A 19689-nucleotide genomic window follows, 5' to 3' on the forward strand; every position below is an offset into this window, starting at 1 on the left:
ATTTCACTTTCATGTTCTTCAAACCACTCAGTCACCAGTCTTGCTGGGTATGTTGGTGCATTATCATCCTGACACACAGCACCACCTTCAGGGTGCAACGTTTGAACCACTGGGTGAACATGGTCCTCCAGAATGGTTTGGTAGTCCTTGGCAGTGACGTGCCCATCTAGAACAAGTAGGACTAGGGAATGCCATGATATTGCAGCCCAAACCATCACTGATCCACCTCCCTGCTGCACTCTGGGTACTCAGCAGTCCAGGTGGTAAGCTTCTTTAGGGCTTTTCCACATTGTAACTCGCAGATGTGGGTAAGACAGTGAAGGTGGACTCAACAAAGAACATTTCATATTGTCCAAGATTTGCACTGCTGGCACCATTGAAACTGACGTTTGCTATTGGCATGAGTGACCAAAGGTTTGGCTGTAACAGCCCTCTGGCTATTGATCCTGTGGAGTTGATGTGCATATTTAATTCTGCAGTGAGTCGGGCTGCTGTGGTTTTATGTTTTTCGGATTCAATCTGCTTCCTCTTGGGTCCACAGTTACTCCTGTTGGATGTGGTCCGTCCTTCATGGTGGTATGCCAACATTACCCAGGATACTGTCTCTCGATACACCACAACGATTTGCTGTCCTGGTCACAGATGCACCAGCAAGATGCACACCAACAATCTGTCCTCTTTTGAGCCCTGATATGTCTCCCATTACAGTATGTTGTGCATATTGCAGTATTTTATGTACAGCTGTGCTATTGCTCTGCTAATTCAACCTTCACACTCTGCTGTTACTGAAAGAATATGCAGTCAGTGAAGATTGGCCACCAGGCCGCACATATATAGGCGTGAAAACACCAGTTTGGCCAGTGTTTCAGTTTCATTGTCCAACCTCTCTGTAAACCTTAATGGTATGATGATCAAATCACTAATGACAGTCTGTATCACGACACCTCAACCAGTTTTCCAAAATTCGCTACGACCGCCCCCACGATGCTAAAGCGATGTCACCAATGGCCGGGCAAGCCTCTGATGGGCCAATGAAAAACGCCATCTTAGCGGCTTCTACAGAAAATCCAAAATACCCTGTGATGTTCCCAACCCTCATGTCGCACATTCTGATTGGCTGGTTTTACCATTACTTACCATTATACTGTAGCATGGGTAGGCTATTCAAGAGTGAGATCACTGTAACTGCTATATCACCCTATCAGCGGTCAAAAGGCGTCGCTTTAGTCAAACAGTCCATGCAAAAAATAGATTCAAGACAAAATTGGACAAAAACATCATATTAGTAATACAGTTTGCAATTATTATGCTTTATTATTATTTTTTTGCTTTCCTCTGGATATTCTGGTTTGCTCCCACAGTCCAGAGACATTCAGTCTGGCTAACTGGTATCTATAACATATGACTGTGTATGTGCCCCGTGATTGACCAGGGTGTACCCCGGCCTTGTGCCCTTTGCTGTTTGGGACAGGCTCCTATCATGACCCTGGCACCTGAAGGAATTGTTGGACATTAGAAATACAAATATCATTTAAGAAAAATAAAAATTAAACATAACATGTTACGAAATATGATTTAACAGGTACGCATGAAGACACTGTTTAGTTATAAAGTTTTACCCCCAGCACCTTGGATTGGCTCATTCCTAACAAATCACCAAATTAAAGATTGTATGTTAATCTAAATCAATCTCGTTAAATGTTCCTTTATTATCAGTAATCACAAATGATCTGCAACAGGGCTGTGAATGAGTAACAGATGGTGGCTGCTGATTAAATTGGAGATCCCCGCAGGAATCCGCCGCCATCAGCCTGTAGACCAGTGTCACCGACCCCACGACCTTCACTTAAGAAAAGGCTTCCAGGACGACCGCGGCGCCCCCCCCAGGCTTGGTGACGAAAAGGCTCTGCTTCTCCAGGGCCGCTCGGCGGGCGTCCGGCTCGAAGAAGGACTTGCTCACTTCCTGCAGGAATGCCCCCAGCTTCTCAGCAGGGACCATGGAGACCACGCAGCCCCCCCAGCCTGCACCGGTCAGCCGTGCCCCCGCAGCTCCCGCCCGTCTGTGGGAGAGATAGGGGTGACCTTCAGGAACATGCCCTTCCTCTCAGGCTACGTCAGGGCATGGGGGTGACCCACTCTAACGGCACACTGGCTGCGCTGTTTTCTGTCTTAATAATAATTATTTTCTGCTGTCTATTCTTTAGGGAGCTGAGCTTGACCTAGGTGACGGGTCAGGAGATGACAGCCTCCCTTTTACGGCTTCCTGTGTAAGAGGAAACAGAGAGAGGCATGATGTGATATCTGTCGTTAAAAAGCAGGCAGCCCCGTGCTCAGTCTCGATCTGTGCCCCACATGGTGGGTTCCGAGGTCGGGAGGTGTCTCAGGGAGGCCGCAACAGACACCATACGCAGGAGACAATCCCCCCCACGGGCCAGCGCCCCAGGGGAGATGGCATTAGGTTGGAAAAAATGACTCCGTTGCTCTAAAGGGACAGCGTCTTTCATTCGAAGCCTCGCGAAAAGCCGACACCATGACAACAAAACACCGTGCAGGCACATGTGCCCCAGCACTAGTTTACACGGAGTCGCAAGTCCTGCGCTCTTTCATTTTGCCAACGCGGGAAAAAATTGCGTCATTAGATTGCTCATCATGACCTAACGCCGCTTCGTATCAAAGCCGTCATCTCCTCCTGTCGCCATTTTGCAGACAGGCCCGCCGGAGGCTGGTCGTCGCGATGCCAGACGGCACTGACTCACAGGCATATGTCCACCAGCTGGTCCAGCTCCTCGCAGCTGCACTCGTACTGGTTCCGGCAGCTGGTGTGGCTCTGCTGCATCAGGAGACCCAGCTGTGCGATGGCTCCATCCGGCGCCGACTGGCACACATCCCGGAACCGCAGCACCCGCGCCGCCTCACCGTACACGTGCCATGCCCGCTGCCGCAGCTTGAAGTGTGTCACTGCGGCAGAGGCGGGGACAACTGTCACTTACACATACATAGCTGGCCGCTGGCACCGTAGTTAAATTGGGTCACCAAGTGGAAACGGGCAGGTGGAACTGAACCTGCTGTGAACTAAATACTGAAATGACATCAGCGGGACACATCGGGGACGAGAGCGAGGGTGAGGCAGATTTTCCGTGCCTCCGTACCGGACACTGATTTGAATCATCGCTCGGGGCGGGGGACTGAAGCAGCACTCTCTTGATTGTAATGTGATGATCACTTAGCTCTGCCAAGACCAAGACCTGAACACTTAGAGGTCATTTTGTTAAAATGCTTCACGACTTTACCTCAGTTAACCGAAATGGTAACAATTTATTTAAGGCCATGTTTAGTAATTAATAAACACATTCTTAATGCATTACAATGCATTCATAAAGCTTTATAAACACAGCTATGAAGATCTCTGAAAAGGCATTATACATTATACCCATGATTATTCTGCATTATGACTGCCTCACGAAGCTCTCATCTATAATGCACTATAGATAACTTTATAGTGCAGTACAAAGCATCCTTAATGCTTATACCGACGATTATAATGCATGCTTCATAAAGCATTCATAATGCATAATAAACATGGTTTATAATGTGTTATGCTTTCTGACAAATATTTATAGCCATTTTTATAATGCTTTATGAATGCATTATTATTTGTTACGAATGTGTTTATAAATTACTTAAAACATGGTCTCAAATAAAGTATTACCACTGAAATCTGCCGGGGAGGAGCACAGCCAGGATCAGTGGGGGGAGGATTGTGGGGAGGAGGAGGTGACCGGGATGCTAAGGCTGGTGCAGGTGCTACCCGTTCAGGGTGTGTCAAGAAAAGCAGGAGTGAGTAGCTTTGACTGCCAGTTGCGTCCTCAGGGAAGATCACGCCTGCTTCGGCTGATGTCCATACTGGGACTACAAGCAAAGACCAGTAACTCGGAAGTCATTTAGCTTCTTTGTAAGGAAAGAAGGGAAGCAAATGCCAATAAATTATTTTCAAAGGTATTGCTGCTAATGCAGGAAATATTGGAAAAAATCATTTAATGCAGAACAATTACCTACAATGTAGAAGGTTTGTGAGTTAAAACAGTCCGGGTGTTTGTCATGGTGTCATTTGCAGGATGGATTCCAGTTTCCCGCTTGTGTAACAATATGTCTTTGGGCACTAAATGGTGTCTCTGAATTCCAAGTAGTGTGTGTGTCCTGCGATGAACTGGCAAACCCATCCAGGCTGGACTCCTGCCGTGTTCCCAGTGCATGACCCTGACCTGGAGGAGAGGCTGCCGGATGGATGGACGGATTTGATGGATGTAAGTGAGGAAGACAGGGGCTAAGATGACGCAGAGGAAGAGCCTGTGTTTACAGACTGCACAGGGGCAGTAAAACGAGGCCACTGGCACAATGTGCTTTCACTCAAGGCGTATCTAGCCTGGTGTGAGAGATCTCACACGTTCCTGTAAATCATGCCTGAACAGCAGTAACTCACTGGACAGACCGAAGAGTAGGTCTGTTTCCAATTACACTACAAGCCTGGGACAGCATTTAGAAGTCGCCCCATATTTGGACCTCAATTTACTGGCCAGATAACCTCAGACAGGCCTTGGAACCACAGTCACCGTCCATGTTTTGAGAGCCGTGAGTATTGAGGGGGCTCCTACTGCTTCCATCCATCTCCCTAGCCATCTTCCAGAAGCTGCTGTGCTAGGGGCCTGGATCCTCCTGCAGGTCGCACTGTGCAGGCAGAGGGGCACGAGGCATGTGGTGCCAATCCCACAGAACGATCTTAACGAACGGCCTCCCTGATCAGAGGGAGGGACGTCTCCCGCAAGGTGATTTTCAGTGGAAAGTATCGTGTGTTGCAGCACTTCTGAAACGATCACTCGTGGCGCGTACGCCTCTCCTCGGTGTCCGTGTCGTGCGTGTTGAAAAGCAGCTCACACGTGTTCTTGGCTGTGTATCGCAAAGCACCGTTACTTGCTACTCACACGCTGTGACCATACGACGGCAGGTCAGATGGCCTGCCTTGCCTTCATACATGGAATAAAAGGGCAGTGGAGAACATCTACGTACCACAGCGCTGCTGACAAGCAGGTTTCACACAGTTACAGTCAGCTCGTGTCGTCCATTCGTTCTCCTTAAGCTATGTTTCCCCAACGATAATGTACATACAACGGGATGATGTCATCCCATATACAATGGCTTAAGGTGGCATCACCGAATCAGATTTCGCTGTTACTGCGTTCACTGATTATCTTCCAACCGAGATGGCGACTGAAGACCTCCATCAGCGAAACAGCACCTGTGCAGTTCGGGGAACTTGTACATTTCTGCATCAGTACTTGCATGGAGTGACACATATGATTTCTCAGGTCCGCCGCTTAAATCTGTCTGCTTAGACGGCGTTAACCCTAAACGGATCTCTAGCTTGTCAATGATCAGTGTCTCTGCCCGGTTTGACCCTTGTGTCACCGTGACATTACCGGGCCACTTGGCTCTGTTTCCGTGGCGCTGGAAAAAGCACCATTCACTCCACCCACCAGCCCCAGCGACTAATAATCCAGCCGCGATCACGCCAAGAGGGGGCGGAGCCATAGCAAACTGACAGCTGCACAGTTATTACCTTCTGAGTGCCCCTAATTGAGTACGGTGGGGGAGGGGCACAGCTGGTGAGGTGGTTAATGACCAAAAATGTTCAAATTTGGGGGAGGAGGGTGTTTCCCAGAACCGGGACCCTCCTGGAATCTCGAGCTGGATGCTGTGGATGGTCCCGGGGGGGGGGCAAACCTCCTCACCATGTCGTGTGTTGGCGCTCAGCACACTGCTCTCCAGTTCCTCCTGGCTGATGCCCAGAACTTGGCAGACCTCCTCACGGCTGTAGGGTTCCGGCCGCAGCACCTCCTCCACCAGGGCCAGCATGTCCTCCAGGGAGGCGCCCAGCTCCGCCTGCACCTCACCCAGCCTCTGCATCTGGCCCCAGTCCAGGTCTCTGTTCTTGGCCAGCACCTACACAGAGAGGCACACGTCTTTAGGTGTCCCGCACTCTGCCGTCGCTCATCTTATTTATTTAAATCGCTGTCCTCTTCAGAGCAATAGCAGGGTCACAGGATAAATTAAGACCACCCCCCCCCCCCCTTGAGGATTTTGGGTTTATTTGGTTTCTGAAATGCTGCAGTATCCTTGGCCTGCTGCTCTTGTTCACGTTACCCAGCTGGTCAATGACTCCATGCTCTGGAAGAACATTTCAGTCATTAATGAAATTCCGTGCGAGATGAGCTCCCCAAATACAATGTCATCAGAATGAGGAGACCTGAGCTAAGCTCGACCAAAATGACGTCCTGAAACCAACCGTGCAGCCGTGTGGAAAATGGCTTCTTCTGGAAGAAGTTGCCTCACTGCTGGCACCACCTGGACTGGAGCGACCCCGCCCTGGTGCACTGATGTTAGCGCGTACGGAAATGGCCCGCGGCGGCTCCTGGGGCCCGCGGCGTCTGGGAAGCGTCAGAGCCCGTATGAGCAGGGCGACCAGCGCTGGTGACAGGCTGCCTTCTGTATGATTCACCGGCCTGCCTACAGCTGAGTGCTTTAGGCGCCCGTCAGCATCGGGGTATGTCAGACGCTTCACATCAGCGGTTACCTCATGAGCTAAACGTTACATAAAACAGACAGGCTGCGTCACTGGCTCCTGCCTGGGCCCCGCCAGCGGGCCGGCCTCGAGGGCTTGCCCCACCTCAAGAGGCGTTCGTGCGGCCTTACGCTCGCAAGCGTGATGAACGGGGGGGTATCAGGTGGCTGCGTCCCAGGTGAGGGAAGCGGATCTGGGCGTGGAGCGACGATTAAGGACACGGGGGGGGGGGGGTATCGCGTGTCGTAACAGACCTTTCCAGCGCCAGCTTTTGCCGTAAATATTTTAGGTGGCTTCGCTGACGCGCTTCGGTTGCCGTGGCGATGGGGCCCGGCAGGACGGGGTGCTCACCTTGGCCGCCAGCCGGCATTCGGCCACGCGGGTGTTGAAGTGCGAGGTGGCCGCCTTGTTCATCTCCACGCAGCAGTTGGCGACCACGAAGACGGCACCAGCGGGTAGTTTCACGTCGGTGGCCCGGAGGGGGCTGAACTCTATGAGCTTCGCCTAGGAAGGAGGAACCATCAATTGGCATCACTGCGCAGAATCCGGACGCGCCGTAACCCCGTGTGGCCGAGACCTCAGTGGGCATACCTTGCCCTCTTCTGCCAAGAAAGATATGGACTGGTCCATTCCCCCGCCCTCAGTGCCGATGTAGCGCTCGCAGCGCGTGCAGATCTCAGCCAGCTCCACCTAGTGGACAATAAAGAGATGTTCCACATAGGTCATAACAAAGGCATGAACTCTTCACCTTAAGCACTGCGTAATGTATGGGCAGTGTTATGGAAACCTGCTTGTGCACTTTCAAATCCCTGCTTTGTAAATACTGCCATGGTCCTCAGTCAGATGAAGAAGACTCATCTGTAAAAATGCAAACTATGCAAGTCAGTCTGGCAAAGGATGTTGTTATAACGAAATAAGAATTTAACACAAACCTATAAATGCCTGCTTAGAATCTTTCCTGAATTATGAGACTGAAATTAGCGAAAATGTCTGTTTCATTTTTCAGTTCATAATCTTGTAAAGTAATACTCAAGCAGCGACTCAAGTATGCTGCACCGCTTTGGGACTATAAATTAAGCAGAATGGTGAGGAAGCCCCAGACCCAACAAGCAGGAGATTTCACTGCATGCATAGGCCCAGGACATGGACAGGTTATCCATGAGGTGGGTCCCCGGGGTCATGAGTCTGGAGCAGGATAATGGCATGGTGCTGGTACTATACCAAAGCCGCTATTCATGCCAAGTCACAATCTGTGGGGCCCTTGATGTGCTTCATAATGGAATGGAACTTGCCGTCAGGGCAAATTTTCATCAAGCAAAATTTAGACGTCACTGCCGCCGTGGTAACCGGGGTCTGATTCAGGCTCCTCCCAGAGTGCTTGCCCACTCAGTGACATACGGAGACATCTGATTGGCCGTACGAATGGCCGCGTGGGTCTCGCCTCCCGGCAGCAAACAGACACTTCTGACTTCTACTAAAATCATAACTCAGCTCACGTCCTCCCAGCAGATATCTCACGCACTCATGTCCCTAATCAGCTTCCCATCTCTCCATTTTCTGCGGAATTAGCACTCCCTGTCCGACTCCCCCCAACAATCAATCAGGGCGAGATAACACTTATCTTGCCAAGGCATCGCAGCAGGACGAGAGGTAACATTTACCCCTCGGAAACATGGGTGGGGGTCATTACGGACATGGCAACAAACAAACAGAATGGGGATCGTCAGAGAGACCTGGGAAAAAGAAAACAAAACGATCCCGTTGACTATTCAGAGACATGCTAATGAATTTTACACACAGCTCGTATCCACGCTGAAGCGGGCAGGCCAGTAACATCGGCACAACCGAAACTCTGCTACCATGCGTCATATGATCAGAATAACCAGGACAAAACGAATAGGGTGAAGTCAACACAGAAAACCATGACAGAACACATACTGCTGTAAATATAGCCTTCAGTAGGTCGTGGTTAATGTGAAATTAGACCAAGAAGAGAAAGATCACTTTTGCTGCACGCAGGGATGACTATATATCATTAATGTTATATGGTGACATGCTGGCTCTCAGTGTTGGTCACCACTGTCATCTACCCATGTCACTTTGAACCTGATCATGCCTGAAGTCGGTTCTCCATTTCACTTCGATTCCCAGCCACCTCACTATGAAAACCCCAAATTTATCTTTTTTATCATACAATAACTGTGTGCAATTCTGTTGGATGTAAGGAACGTGTGTGGTTTTAAAAACCTGCTTTAAATCGTTGGGCCCTGCTGGCATTTCCGTGCGCGGCGTGCTGCCGTCGGCCCTCATGGCGTGACGCGCGCGGGCCCAGCCCGGCGCTGAAAGGCCTCAGCCTTTGAAACAGGATCAGATGTATGGAGAGATGTCAGCATTATGTGTCTGACGGGTCATCCGTCAGGGGTGGGGGAAATGTGTGACCGGCTGTTTGGCACAGAGATACGTGAACCTCAGCGATGGAGGAGTACCAGGTCGTCACACTGGCTGGATTTGCCCGCCCCCCCCCCACCCCCGGCATAAACACAGCGAGTACTTCTTGGGGTCACCAGAGAGCAGCAACAGAAGAGCGTGGGCCCGATCCAGCCTTTGATCAGCACTGACCCCCTCCTATCTTTGATCCCCTTTACTCAATTCCCTTATTATCGATGACTCACCCCAAAATCTACGCCTAAACAACATGTGGACTCCCTCTACAAATCCCCCCCCCCAAAAAAAACACTTTCATGTTTTGGTTTGTTTACTACCATACCGGTTTCCCTCCGGTGCTGACAAATCTTAACAATGACCCATTTCTGTACCTCACCGTGCATAAAAGCTAATGCTAACTGGGGGGGGGGGGGTGCATAACACAGAAATCCAGACTGGGGAGGAGTGGAAGAAGGAGCCTCGAACATGGCTTACTGCAGCATCTGTTTGGTTGCTCCCCTGACATACCAATAAGTTTAAGGAACCTTCAGGCAGCGGCAGTATGAAGCGTGCTGTTCCTTTAACGACCCTGGGATCTGCTATGGGATCCTGTCACAGCGCTGATGACTATGAGTGTCACAGACACCTGGGCACAAGTGTCAGCAGATTTAATAAGGTATAAAATATAGATGGCAATGATGCACGCATGCTCATCTGAGGTCTACTGAAAATGGGCGAGGGCTGCTGCAGAACATGCGTGTCTAGCCAGCGGCTCTGTGGGCCGTAGAACCGGGCCAGAAGGCCGAGAACCACGGCTAACATCTGCTTCCTTTATCGAGAACCCAGCATCAAAAAGAACACACGAGAGGAGATGAAAACAAAACGGCTAAACAGCCATGGCCATGTCGGTGTGAGACGAGGGCTCTGTCACCGAGCCTCAGGCCCAGTCTCTGACGCACGCAACACATACGCGTTACGGGGGTCCTGAGCGTGACCAAATCTGTCAGCGAATCAGAGGAAAAACCTCATTTTCACAACAGAACGACTAACAAAGAAAAGAAGAACATGAGCATACATCATTTACACACATGGGCACCGCAGGGACAGCTAAAGCCAAACCGCGATTCAGACTCGCTTCTCAGAACGGTGGGAGTACATTTATCGTATTATAAAGTCCAGTAACGTGCACTAAAATGTAAACATGCTCCTTTGCCAAGCTCGGCGCTGGGGAATTGAGGGAAAAACAAAGGCTTTGGTACTGTTTGAATAACTGTCAAAAAGGAGATTAGACGGATAGGCAGGCGGTCATTAGGTTCTGCATAAAACCGTTTTTGGCAGCCGACAATGAAATGGCATATGGCCCTCGTGTTTACATTCCGGACGTATTAATACGCAGCGTGGTCAAGTGAGCGGTGAAGAGAGGGGCCGGGCTGGGGGGGGCTTTATGAGCCCCCACTCAAAGCCGCCCCCACTTCAAAGCGATGCCATGGATGTGTATTCAGAAGCTGCAGCCAGTAAGGACGGCAGACAGAGGAAGGAAACTGAAATATTAGGAAATGGTCATTTGATGACTGCTCTTTTAAATGCTGTTCCTGGGGACCTCCTTTATAGGCTCAGTCTTTCTGTAGTTCACACTCATAGTGGGACTCTGAGCATAATTCGATTGATCCTGATATTCCTGAAAGCTTTTTCAGGAGGCTGTTCTCTCTCTTCACAGTCCATCTCAGCCATGGATCGGTCACATTGATGAACGGGTGTTACCTTAGACAGCGTCCGCTGGTTGGCTTCCAGAGTGACCAGGCCGGCACAGCACACCAGGGCACTGGAACTGGACAGGCCAGAACTGGGAGGGACAGTGCCATCAACAACACACCGCATTCCAGCCATCGATGTGAGGCCGAAATGCTCCTATGAGGAGGATGCCACATAGACAGGGTGGTGAGAGAGACCACTGCTGACGACAGCTGACCCAGGTCAAATGAAGCATTGACAGTACAGGGAAACTGTTGTGAAATGAGAGTTTTGGAATTGGGTTTTTTGTAGTTGTGCTGTGGGTGGAGACCCCATTAAATGAGTATGGGTGTGCCCCATTAAGGCAAGGTCATACAGTGCCCATACATATAATACTCATATAATACTCTACAGTACATGAGCATTTCAATTGTTCTATTTATGATATGATTATTTAAAACAAATACAAACAAAACTGATTACTTAAAAGAAAATCTAGCCCTGAGATCCAAGTCTAAATGAAAACATTGATTCATTTATTTACTGTATACTAAAGATCAGAAAAATGCATTAAGTATAACAAATAGCGTGTAAACAAAAATCTCGCCACACGCACAATAGCGTGTCTCACCTGAATTCCTTTGACTCCGCACATAAAGTAATAATACCACTGGGGCTTTGTCCTGTCTATGACGATGTTGTCGGTGGCGGCCGTGAAATCTCTGTAAGGCAGCACACAGCACATCTGAATACGGTGTAAGCGCCCCATCTCCTGGGCGAAGGCAGGACTCGCTGGCAGCAGGCATTTAAAGGGCACCTCCTTACGCCAACTCTTACCACCAACCTTTAAGGCCGTATGATCTTACTTGTACTGCGGATTTGTATTTGCCAGCTCAATAGTCGGAGACTTATTCACCGAGACGGCTACAAGGATGTTCTGCTCCACTGCCATGGGAAGTACAGCGTATCCACAATAGTCAATGTGTTCCCCTATAAGGAAACACGCCCATTTGCATATTAACGTAAACATGGTAGTAGACGGAATTTATAAATGAGTCCATTGATAAGTAAAATCCGTTTAAAAATAAATAAATAATTAAATCCCGTTTTAAGAACGAATTACCTATTAAGTTAATTCTTCCAGGTGCATATGCGTAAAACAAAGGAGATTCTCCAAACTTTTCTGTAAAGATTTCTTTCAGTTTCTGAAACCTGGAAATACACACGGTAATGAAATGAATGAGACACTATGACAAAACTATTTTCCGGATCATAACTATATTGGTTAATAGTTTGATTATGATAAAGACGGGTTGTGCATGCGGTTAATGCTAACTAGTGAACGTGAATAATTATGTCATTTGTCAAAGCAAAGTCTTGCTCACACACTTACCTCTTGTTTTCACTTAGCTGAACCTGCAGCTTTGGTGGAAATGCAGCCATTATGAATTACACACGATCTCGGTTATATCAACTAATATAAGTGATACAGACTGACGCCCAAGACTTTCCGGGAGTTCCAGTGGCAGGTATCAGCTGACTGTCACACTTACGGCGGAAAACACGTGGAGGGGAAAGGCCCTGGCCGGCGGCCGATCGGCTCCAAGCACCGGAGCACGTCAACCGACCTTAAACGTTTGGCGTAAAGACTACTTTTCCTGCTTTTGGGATATTTTGTGCACCGTCTATTTCGTCCTTCTGAAAGAAGGCAACAAAGCATCAGTTCCCAGTGAACTGGCGCCTAAAATAATTTATAACCATTCATAAAGTCACTGTTATGGCTCATGCATACGCTTAAGGGCTATATCGCTACTCTCTGTTATGATTTTAGTCTGCCGAGACTTCTGGGGACTGCTTTAGAGGGATTTTGTGCGTCTTCAGTAGCCTGCTTTATTTTATCTTGTAAAATAAGTCTAACTTCCAGACCACTTGGTGGTGCAATTCTGTTTTCAGTGTTCTACGTAAAAGTTGTCGCAGAACACGAGGAAGAAAACGTAGTGCATGCTGGGATGTCTCGGCAGTGAACTCCTGTCAAGATGTCTGACATGGAGGATGATTTTATGTGCGACGATGAAGAAGATTATGACTTGGTACGTGTGAAAACCGGGATTTTGTATAACCGGGAGCCCCAAATGAAAATATTGCTGAACTGGGGATGCGCTATCGCTGGTCTGTTATCATATAAGTAACTGATAACTAATGCCGGGCGTGCACTGCTATGTTTTTCTTCCCGGTCCCCTTGAAAATGTTTTGCTCCCACCGGGGGTCCTCCTTGAGTATGTTTCGCTCCGACCGGTGGTCCCAAACCAGTGTTTTTCGCGCTGCATGAACCCGATGATTTTCCGGACGTTTCTCGATTAGCGATACGTTTCTGCAGAACCTCCCGCGACTGCCATGCCTAAATAATAATAAAACATTGGCAGCGGTTCTCAGTTTCGTAGACTTGTTGTGCATCTGTCATCGTTCATGATGTAACACAATTAACACTAAAAGACATTTGGGGTAGATAATGCGATCCAGTTACGTGCAGCATTTATTAGAGATTTGTTAGTTTTTAAGTTCATTTTCTCAGTCACTATTTTGCTTTTTTTTTAATGTACGTTGCATATATCTCACCATACTGGGTGTACATATATACCCCTGTTTTCGATTTTCAAGCAATGATTTTTCTTTCATGCTGATGCACAGAAGAGCTAACACCTGATTGGCTGAAAGGGTTTCTTGTTCTTGTTCTTTTTTTTTGTTTGCTTTTTTAAAAAATTGATCCATTGTGAACTTTCGCTGTAGGAATACTCCGAAGACAGCAACTCTGAACCCAACGTTGACTTGGAGAACCAATATTACAACTCTAAAGCACTGAAGGAGGATGATCCCAAGGCAGCACTCAGCAGCTTTCAGAAGGTTTGGTGTCTCTGCGTTCAGACTAAGCTGCCCGTGAATGTGCCTGGGCGTGGGCCGTCCTCTGAAGTTAGTTGAAACGTGATGGTATTGACGGGGTGTTTCTCTGCACAACAGGTTTTGGAGCTTGAGGGTGAAAAGGGTGAATGGGGCTTCAAAGCACTGAAACAGATGATAAAAATCAACTTCAAACTGGTAAGCAGGCCAGCAGTCGAAAGCAGCACTTTGATACTTAAGATGTTTGATGTTACTATGGTGACCTGCCTGCCTGCGTGGTACCAAAAAGCAGACCTGAACACAGTGGGCCTGGACTCTGACAGAGTGTCTCACCGCCATACAGACCTGTGCTCCGTCAGCCTGCATGCAGTGCTGACTGAACACAGCGGGCCTGGACTCTGACAGAGTGCCTCACTGCGTTCTGTCAGCCTGTGTGCAGTGCTCACCCTCTTCCACTGCTGCATTTTCAGACAAACTTCCCTGAGATGATGAACCGGTACAAACAGCTGCTCACATACATCCGCAGCGCTGTTACCAGGAATTACTCGGAGAAGTCCATCAATTCCATTCTCGACTACATCTCCACCTCCAAACAGGTTTGAATCTGTCTTCCCTGTGTTACATTCACCTTTCCTTTATTTAGTAGACCCTTTTTTTCCAAAGCAAAAGACAAGTGGGACAAATTGCACATAACAAGCAAGCATCTGTCATGGAGACAGTAAAGCGCTTTGAGACAATGTGAAAATGCGCGTTACAAATAAAATTGAATTGAACGCTGCATAATTGCAAGTAGGCTCAGCTTCCAATGAATGCTCAGGTTCAAATGTAAGCAGCATTGTCAAAATGTTCCTCTTTGCATTAGTTTGGAGGTGAAAGATCTGTTAATTTCGGTTGTCCCCTCCCGACATGCAGTCGGTGTTGAAACAAATTAGAGTGTGTGGTGTTGATCTGCTGTTTTGAATGGTTCTCTGTGCAGTCTGTCTCAGTGGTGTCTGAAGGTCGACAGATTAGTCTGGTAAGTTGGCTTGAATAGTTTTGGATGAATGGATGGATGGATGGGTGGATGAATAGGGGAAAGTAAGGTGCAAGCAATGGCAACATCAGCCATGAAGTAGTGTCAGTACTGGACAGTAGACGAGGAAAAAGATACTTATGTGGATGTGTCGCGTGGTGATGGTCCAGAGTGCTTTTTGGGTGCCAATCACACCCCTGCTCATTCTGTCACTTCCCCCCAGATGGACCTGCTGCAAGAGTTTTATGAAACCACACTGGAGGCCCTGAAAGATGCCAAAAATGACCGGCTCTGGTTTAAGACCAACACCAAGGTGAGCTTTGAGCTGCCGGCTGCAGACAAGTGGCAGCTGGACAGGTGTCTGTTGCTAAGGTGCTCTGCTTTCCATCTGCTTTAGCTGGGCAAGCTGTACCTGGAGCGGGAGGAGTACAGCAAGCTGCAGAAGATCCTCAGGCAGCTGCATCAGTCATGTCAGGTAGCCAGGAATACGCCGTCCTCTTAAGACACCATTCACTCACCTTGCCGGCTGTGAGTCAGAGCTGCTGTGAGTCAAACCACGGTGGCTTTTTGGAGATGGACTTTGCCAGAAACCCTGGACACCATATATGCTGCTTTTCATTCTGTCCCGTCACCTGCTGTGGTGCAGTATCAGGAAAACTGCAGCACCTGTGAGGACCTTTTCCATTATTAATGGGTGGCCGTCTTATTGGTTATTTATAGGAGACTTTAAAGACTTGGCAGGTTATTCAATTTGCCTGACACACTAGGGCTGGGAAGTGAGAATTCATGGCATGTCCTGATTTTGCAGAATTCGACGTGTCCCTGGGTGAACACGGGTGGGGATTTAACCAATCGCAGTCTTCATTGTGTGACTTCACCGCATTAATTAAAACCAGTGTTTTCTGTTAAGCGACAAGGTGCACAGATTTGTAAAGTGCCCATGTTTTTGTGTATGCCCTTTAATATACAAAGCGTAGGAAAATGCTTACGCGCAGAAGCTGTATGGAGCAATGTAAGGGCACGTCTTCATTTTTTCATGATGGTGATAATGATGACAGTAGTAATAACAATAAAAACAAGGCTTGAATCGGCAACCGTCCGATCACCGGCATAAAGGTTTATTATACTGAGCCGCAAACCGCCCCCATTCCCCCAGCCCAATGGCTGGAAGCCTTGAATTTGAAAATAAGAAAAAAAGAAAAAAAAACCAGTGTGGTGATATCAAACAATGAAGACTGTGATTGGTTGAAGAAGTGAAACGCAAGCCCCTCCCTTGTTGATTTAGGGACATGTCTAACTCTATCAGGCAGTGCAGATTTCATTGCTTTCATTTCTGCTTGTGGCAAAGGCATTTTTGTCTGTTCCAGCTATGCAGGTTAACTGGCAGTGTGCTCAGCGGGGGCTTGACCTCTGTTCCTGTTCATTTTAAATGCTTAATTGTCGTTTTTGTCCAAGTAGCTGTAGCTTGAAATAGAGCTGAATGTGTTGGACCAGGTCAGGTACCTTCATCCAGGGTGCCAAAGCAAGGTGCCTCTGGTCCGACCCAGCAACGTCGAGATTGAGTTTGTGTCCTTAACCACCACGCCACCTACTGTTTAGACCGACGACGGTGAAGATGACTTAAAGAAGGGAACGCAGCTGCTGGAGATCTACGCCCTGGAGATTCAGATGTACACAGCGCAGAAGAACAACAAGAAGCTGAAGGCTTTATATGAACAGTCCCTGCACATCAAGTCCGCCATCCCTCACCCGCTGATCATGGGCGTCATCAGAGGTGACGGCACTCTCTGCCCAATCTGTGCTGCTGCTGCTTTTCTGTTAGCCTCAAGGGGGCACTGTCGTTCAGTCCACGCAACGCGTATGGTCACATTTTTTAGTCTGAGGCCCCGCTTACCCCCTGTTTGAAACGGCGCTATAGCAGAATATAAAGGAAGATTCTCCAGGCACATTTTGATCCACACGATTGGAGTAGTAGGAGTCGAGTCACGGTGGAGCATCTCGACCCGACGGCCAGCTGAGCCCAGGCTTTGTCTTTCAGAGTGTGGCGGTAAGATGCACCTGCGTGAGGGCGAGTTTGAGAAGGCCCACACGGATTTCTTCGAGGCATTCAAGAACTATGACGAGTCGGGGAGTCCGCGCCGTACCACCTGCCTGAAGTACTTGGTGCTGGCCAACATGCTCATGAAGTCGGGGATCAACCCCTTCGACTCGCAGGAGGTGAGGCTTTATGGCTGCCGCCATAACCATCGTGTCCCGTCCAGGTGATCGGTGCGCCTCACCTGATTGGTCGATTGGATCTGGACGCGTAGAATGGGTCTGGACCTCATACTGGAACCCCAGTGATGGATGAAACTCTGGTCTCCGTTCCTGATGTTCCTGTAGTGCTGCTGCTTTGTTTCTATCTAGCATTAGAAAATGTCCCTTGGTGAGTTTTGTCTGTAGTCAGTCTGGATGCCTTTCCCATAGGCAAAGCCGTACAAGAACGACCCAGAGATCCTGGCTATGACAAACTTAGTAAGGTAAGACGCTTTAAAAATAAATGCTGTCATATTGAGGATGGCTTACTGTTTCATGTCTATTTTTTTTCCTTAACTCCATAACTAATCTGAGGCGTAGCATGTGCCGCGCTTTTGGGAATGCGCACTTAACGAGGGTGAATGTGACATTTCACTTGGTTTGCTTACTTGACAGTGCCTATCAGAATAATGACATCACTGAGTTTGAGAAAATTCTGAAGACCAATCACAGTAACATCATGGATGATCCGTTTATAAGGGAGCACATTGAGGGTGAGCTTCGGCTGCTGTTTCTATGGCTTTTTAGACCCTCTTGGATGTTTCATTGATTAATCAGCGTGTGAATTACTTGTGTTTTCAGAGTTGCTGCGGAACATCAGGACTCAAGTTCTCATCAAATTAATTAAGCCTTACACAAGAATACACATCCCCTTTATTTCAAAGGTAACTTGGGTTAGTAATGGCACGGCTGTGTGTTTATTTCTCTGGCTGTTTATGACAAGTTTGTTTTTCTGGGACCTTCAGGAGCTGAACATTGATGTAGGAGACGTTGAGAGTTTACTCGTTCAGTGCATATTGGACAAGTAAGTGCAGCCACTCCACTTTGACTTTGGTGGTGAGGAAAGGTTGTTTCTGCGAGCAACTCGTCTTTCACAGAGAACTCGGATAAAAACAGTTTTGATGCTAACATGCCATATTTGAATTTATCACTTGGTAATAAATGGGGCTTGATTATTCTTGCAAGTATTTTTGCTCAATAGTTTTGTTTAAATATAGTGTAAGTTTTGCTTTACTGTTTAAGCTATAATATCTTGATTTTTACCTTTCCAGCACGATTCATGGACGCATTGATCAAGTCAACCAACTTCTGGAACTTGATCACCAGAAGAGGGGCGGAGCCCGATACACAGCTTTGGACAAATGGACAAATCAGCTGAATTCGCTCAACCAGGCGATTGTTAGCAAGCTGGCTTGAATGACACATGCCATAGCCTATAGAACTTCAGTCCCTGCCACAGAATCTGTGGGTGTTTTTTTTCCACACTGTGGTAGGCCTAGTTTCAGCTGAAATATGGATACATCTGGAATTTGACAATTATTTTTTTTATCGTCCAGTATGTGATATATGTGATTTGCTGCCTGTGTTTGTGCAGACAGCTTTGGCATTCAGAACACCATAATTCTACGGAGTTATCGAAATGTCCCATGCTGAGTAAAAAAAAATCACACTGGAAGGGAATAACCAGACAGAAATCTTTTTTTTGCTAGCATTTCCCACCTCTGCATTAGCTATATGTCAACAGGAACGTGGCCCAAGCTGTAAGCCTGTTTAAGCATTTTCCCCTGATGGGTAAGCATGTTTATTACACACCGCTATACTCAGTCATCAAGCTGTGTTTCTTCAATCAGTACTTAAGCAAATTTTGTAAACGTGTGGCACCTTTGTGGCCGTAAGAATGTCATCGAAGCTGAATTAAACTGTGGCTCAGACATTGTACTTCCTTAGTTAAAGCTCTGTTATTTTGCACATGCTTCTCTGACACTTTTCAGTACAACTAGAAAGATTGCTGGTGCATCCGAAATTGCCTACTCACACAGTGCATACAGAATTTAGCTAGAAGCCAACTCCTCATCCATTAAAGCAGTACACACCATACAGTATGCATGCCCTCGGACATACTTTGGTTGCCCTGGTGCATATTTCCTGACCCAGATGTTTACCGATGACGTAGCTTTTACCCCCTTGAACATTAAAAGGTTTGTACTGCTGGGTAGGATTCCGAAAGTAACTTTCCCTTTCAATATTAGGCAGGCAACACTGTCCCAAGGCTGGATGGTTCAGACTATTGGTGCATCAGTCATTGCAGAATTATTTAAAGTGTCAAGGAGAACTGACGAAAGTAATGAGAGCAGAGTTAAGTGTGGAGACACTGCACTGGGAATGTGATCACAACACAGGGGCAGGCACTGTGTGTACCATCTCCAGATGCACTGGTAATGTGATCACAACGGGGGTAGGAACTGTGTGCACCCCCTCCAGGTGCAGTGGGAATGTGATCACAACAGGGCCAGGCACTGTGTTTTCCACCTCCAGATGCACTGGGAATGTGATCACAACAGGGCCAGGCACTGTGTGTACCATCTCCAGATGCACTGGTAATGTGATCACAACGGGGGTAGGAACTGTGTGCACCACCTCCAGGTGCAGTGGGAATGTGATCACAACAGGGCCAGGCACTGTGTTTTCCACCTCCAGATGCACTGGGAATGTGATCACAACAGGGCCAGGCACTGTGTGTACCATCTCCAGATGCACTGGTAATGTGATCACAACGGGGGTAGGAACTGTGTGCACCACCTCCAGGTGCAGTGGGAATGTGATCACAACAGGGCCAGGCACTGTGTTTTCCACCTCCAGATGCACTGGGAATGTGATCACAACAGGGCCAGGCACTGTGTGTACCATCTCCAGATGCACTGGTAATGTGATCACA

General features: G+C 48.0%; 2 protein-coding genes across 2 annotated transcripts; one reads left to right on the forward strand and one right to left on the reverse strand.

The window, feature by feature from the left end:
- Positions 1 to 1282: 1282 nt before the first annotated feature.
- galk2 (galactokinase 2) lies at positions 1283 to 12660 on the reverse strand. Its single transcript, XM_023817080.2, has 10 exons — positions 12165 to 12660; positions 11895 to 11983; positions 11638 to 11761; positions 11403 to 11493; positions 10802 to 10948; positions 7208 to 7306; positions 6968 to 7120; positions 5787 to 5997; positions 2757 to 2958; positions 1283 to 2060 (listed from the first exon to the last, which is right to left on the reverse strand). The coding sequence occupies exons 1-10, from the start codon at positions 12212 to 12214 to the stop codon at positions 1847 to 1849; spliced, it is 1380 nt and encodes a 459-aa protein (XP_023672848.2). The 5' UTR covers positions 12215 to 12660; the 3' UTR covers positions 1283 to 1846.
- Positions 12661 to 12724: 64 nt separating this feature from the next.
- Positions 12725 to 18692, forward strand: cops2 (COP9 signalosome subunit 2). The gene is made up of 13 exons (XM_023817082.2): positions 12725 to 12861; positions 13559 to 13672; positions 13787 to 13864; positions 14137 to 14262; positions 14902 to 14991; positions 15076 to 15153; positions 16278 to 16452; positions 16717 to 16895; positions 17145 to 17197; positions 17370 to 17467; positions 17556 to 17638; positions 17720 to 17778; positions 18026 to 18692. The coding sequence occupies exons 1-13, from the start codon at positions 12808 to 12810 to the stop codon at positions 18168 to 18170; spliced, it is 1332 nt and encodes a 443-aa protein (XP_023672850.1). The 5' UTR covers positions 12725 to 12807; the 3' UTR covers positions 18171 to 18692.
- The last annotated feature ends 997 nt before the right edge of the window (positions 18693 to 19689 follow it).

Source organism: Paramormyrops kingsleyae, chromosome 13, assembly GCF_048594095.1.
Source record: "Paramormyrops kingsleyae isolate MSU_618 chromosome 13, PKINGS_0.4, whole genome shotgun sequence".
In the NCBI taxonomy this organism is placed as follows: domain Eukaryota; kingdom Metazoa; phylum Chordata; class Actinopteri; order Osteoglossiformes; family Mormyridae; genus Paramormyrops; species Paramormyrops kingsleyae.

Bases quoted from the DNA above. Each gene is read 5' to 3' on its own strand.
- cops2 (XM_023817082.2), top strand. From the start codon at position 12,808: ATGTCTGACATGGAGGATGATTTTATGTGCGACGATGAAGAAGATTAT. The intron at 15,154-16,277 runs GTAGCCAGGAAT...CCTACTGTTTAG, and splicing joins AGCTGCATCAGTCATGTCAG to ACCGACGACGGTGAAGATGA. The intron at 17,779-18,025 runs GTAAGTGCAGCC...TTACCTTTCCAG, and splicing joins GTTCAGTGCATATTGGACAA to CACGATTCATGGACGCATTG.
- galk2 (XM_023817080.2), bottom strand. From the start codon at position 12,214: ATGGCTGCATTTCCACCAAAGCTGCAGGTTCAGCTAAGTGAAAACAAG. The intron at 11,984-12,164 runs GTAAGTGTGTGA...GTGTATTTCCAG, and splicing joins CAGCTAAGTGAAAACAAGAG to GTTTCAGAAACTGAAAGAAA. The intron at 11,762-11,894 runs GTAATTCGTTCT...GTTTCCTTATAG, and splicing joins TGGAAGAATTAACTTAATAG to GGGAACACATTGACTATTGT.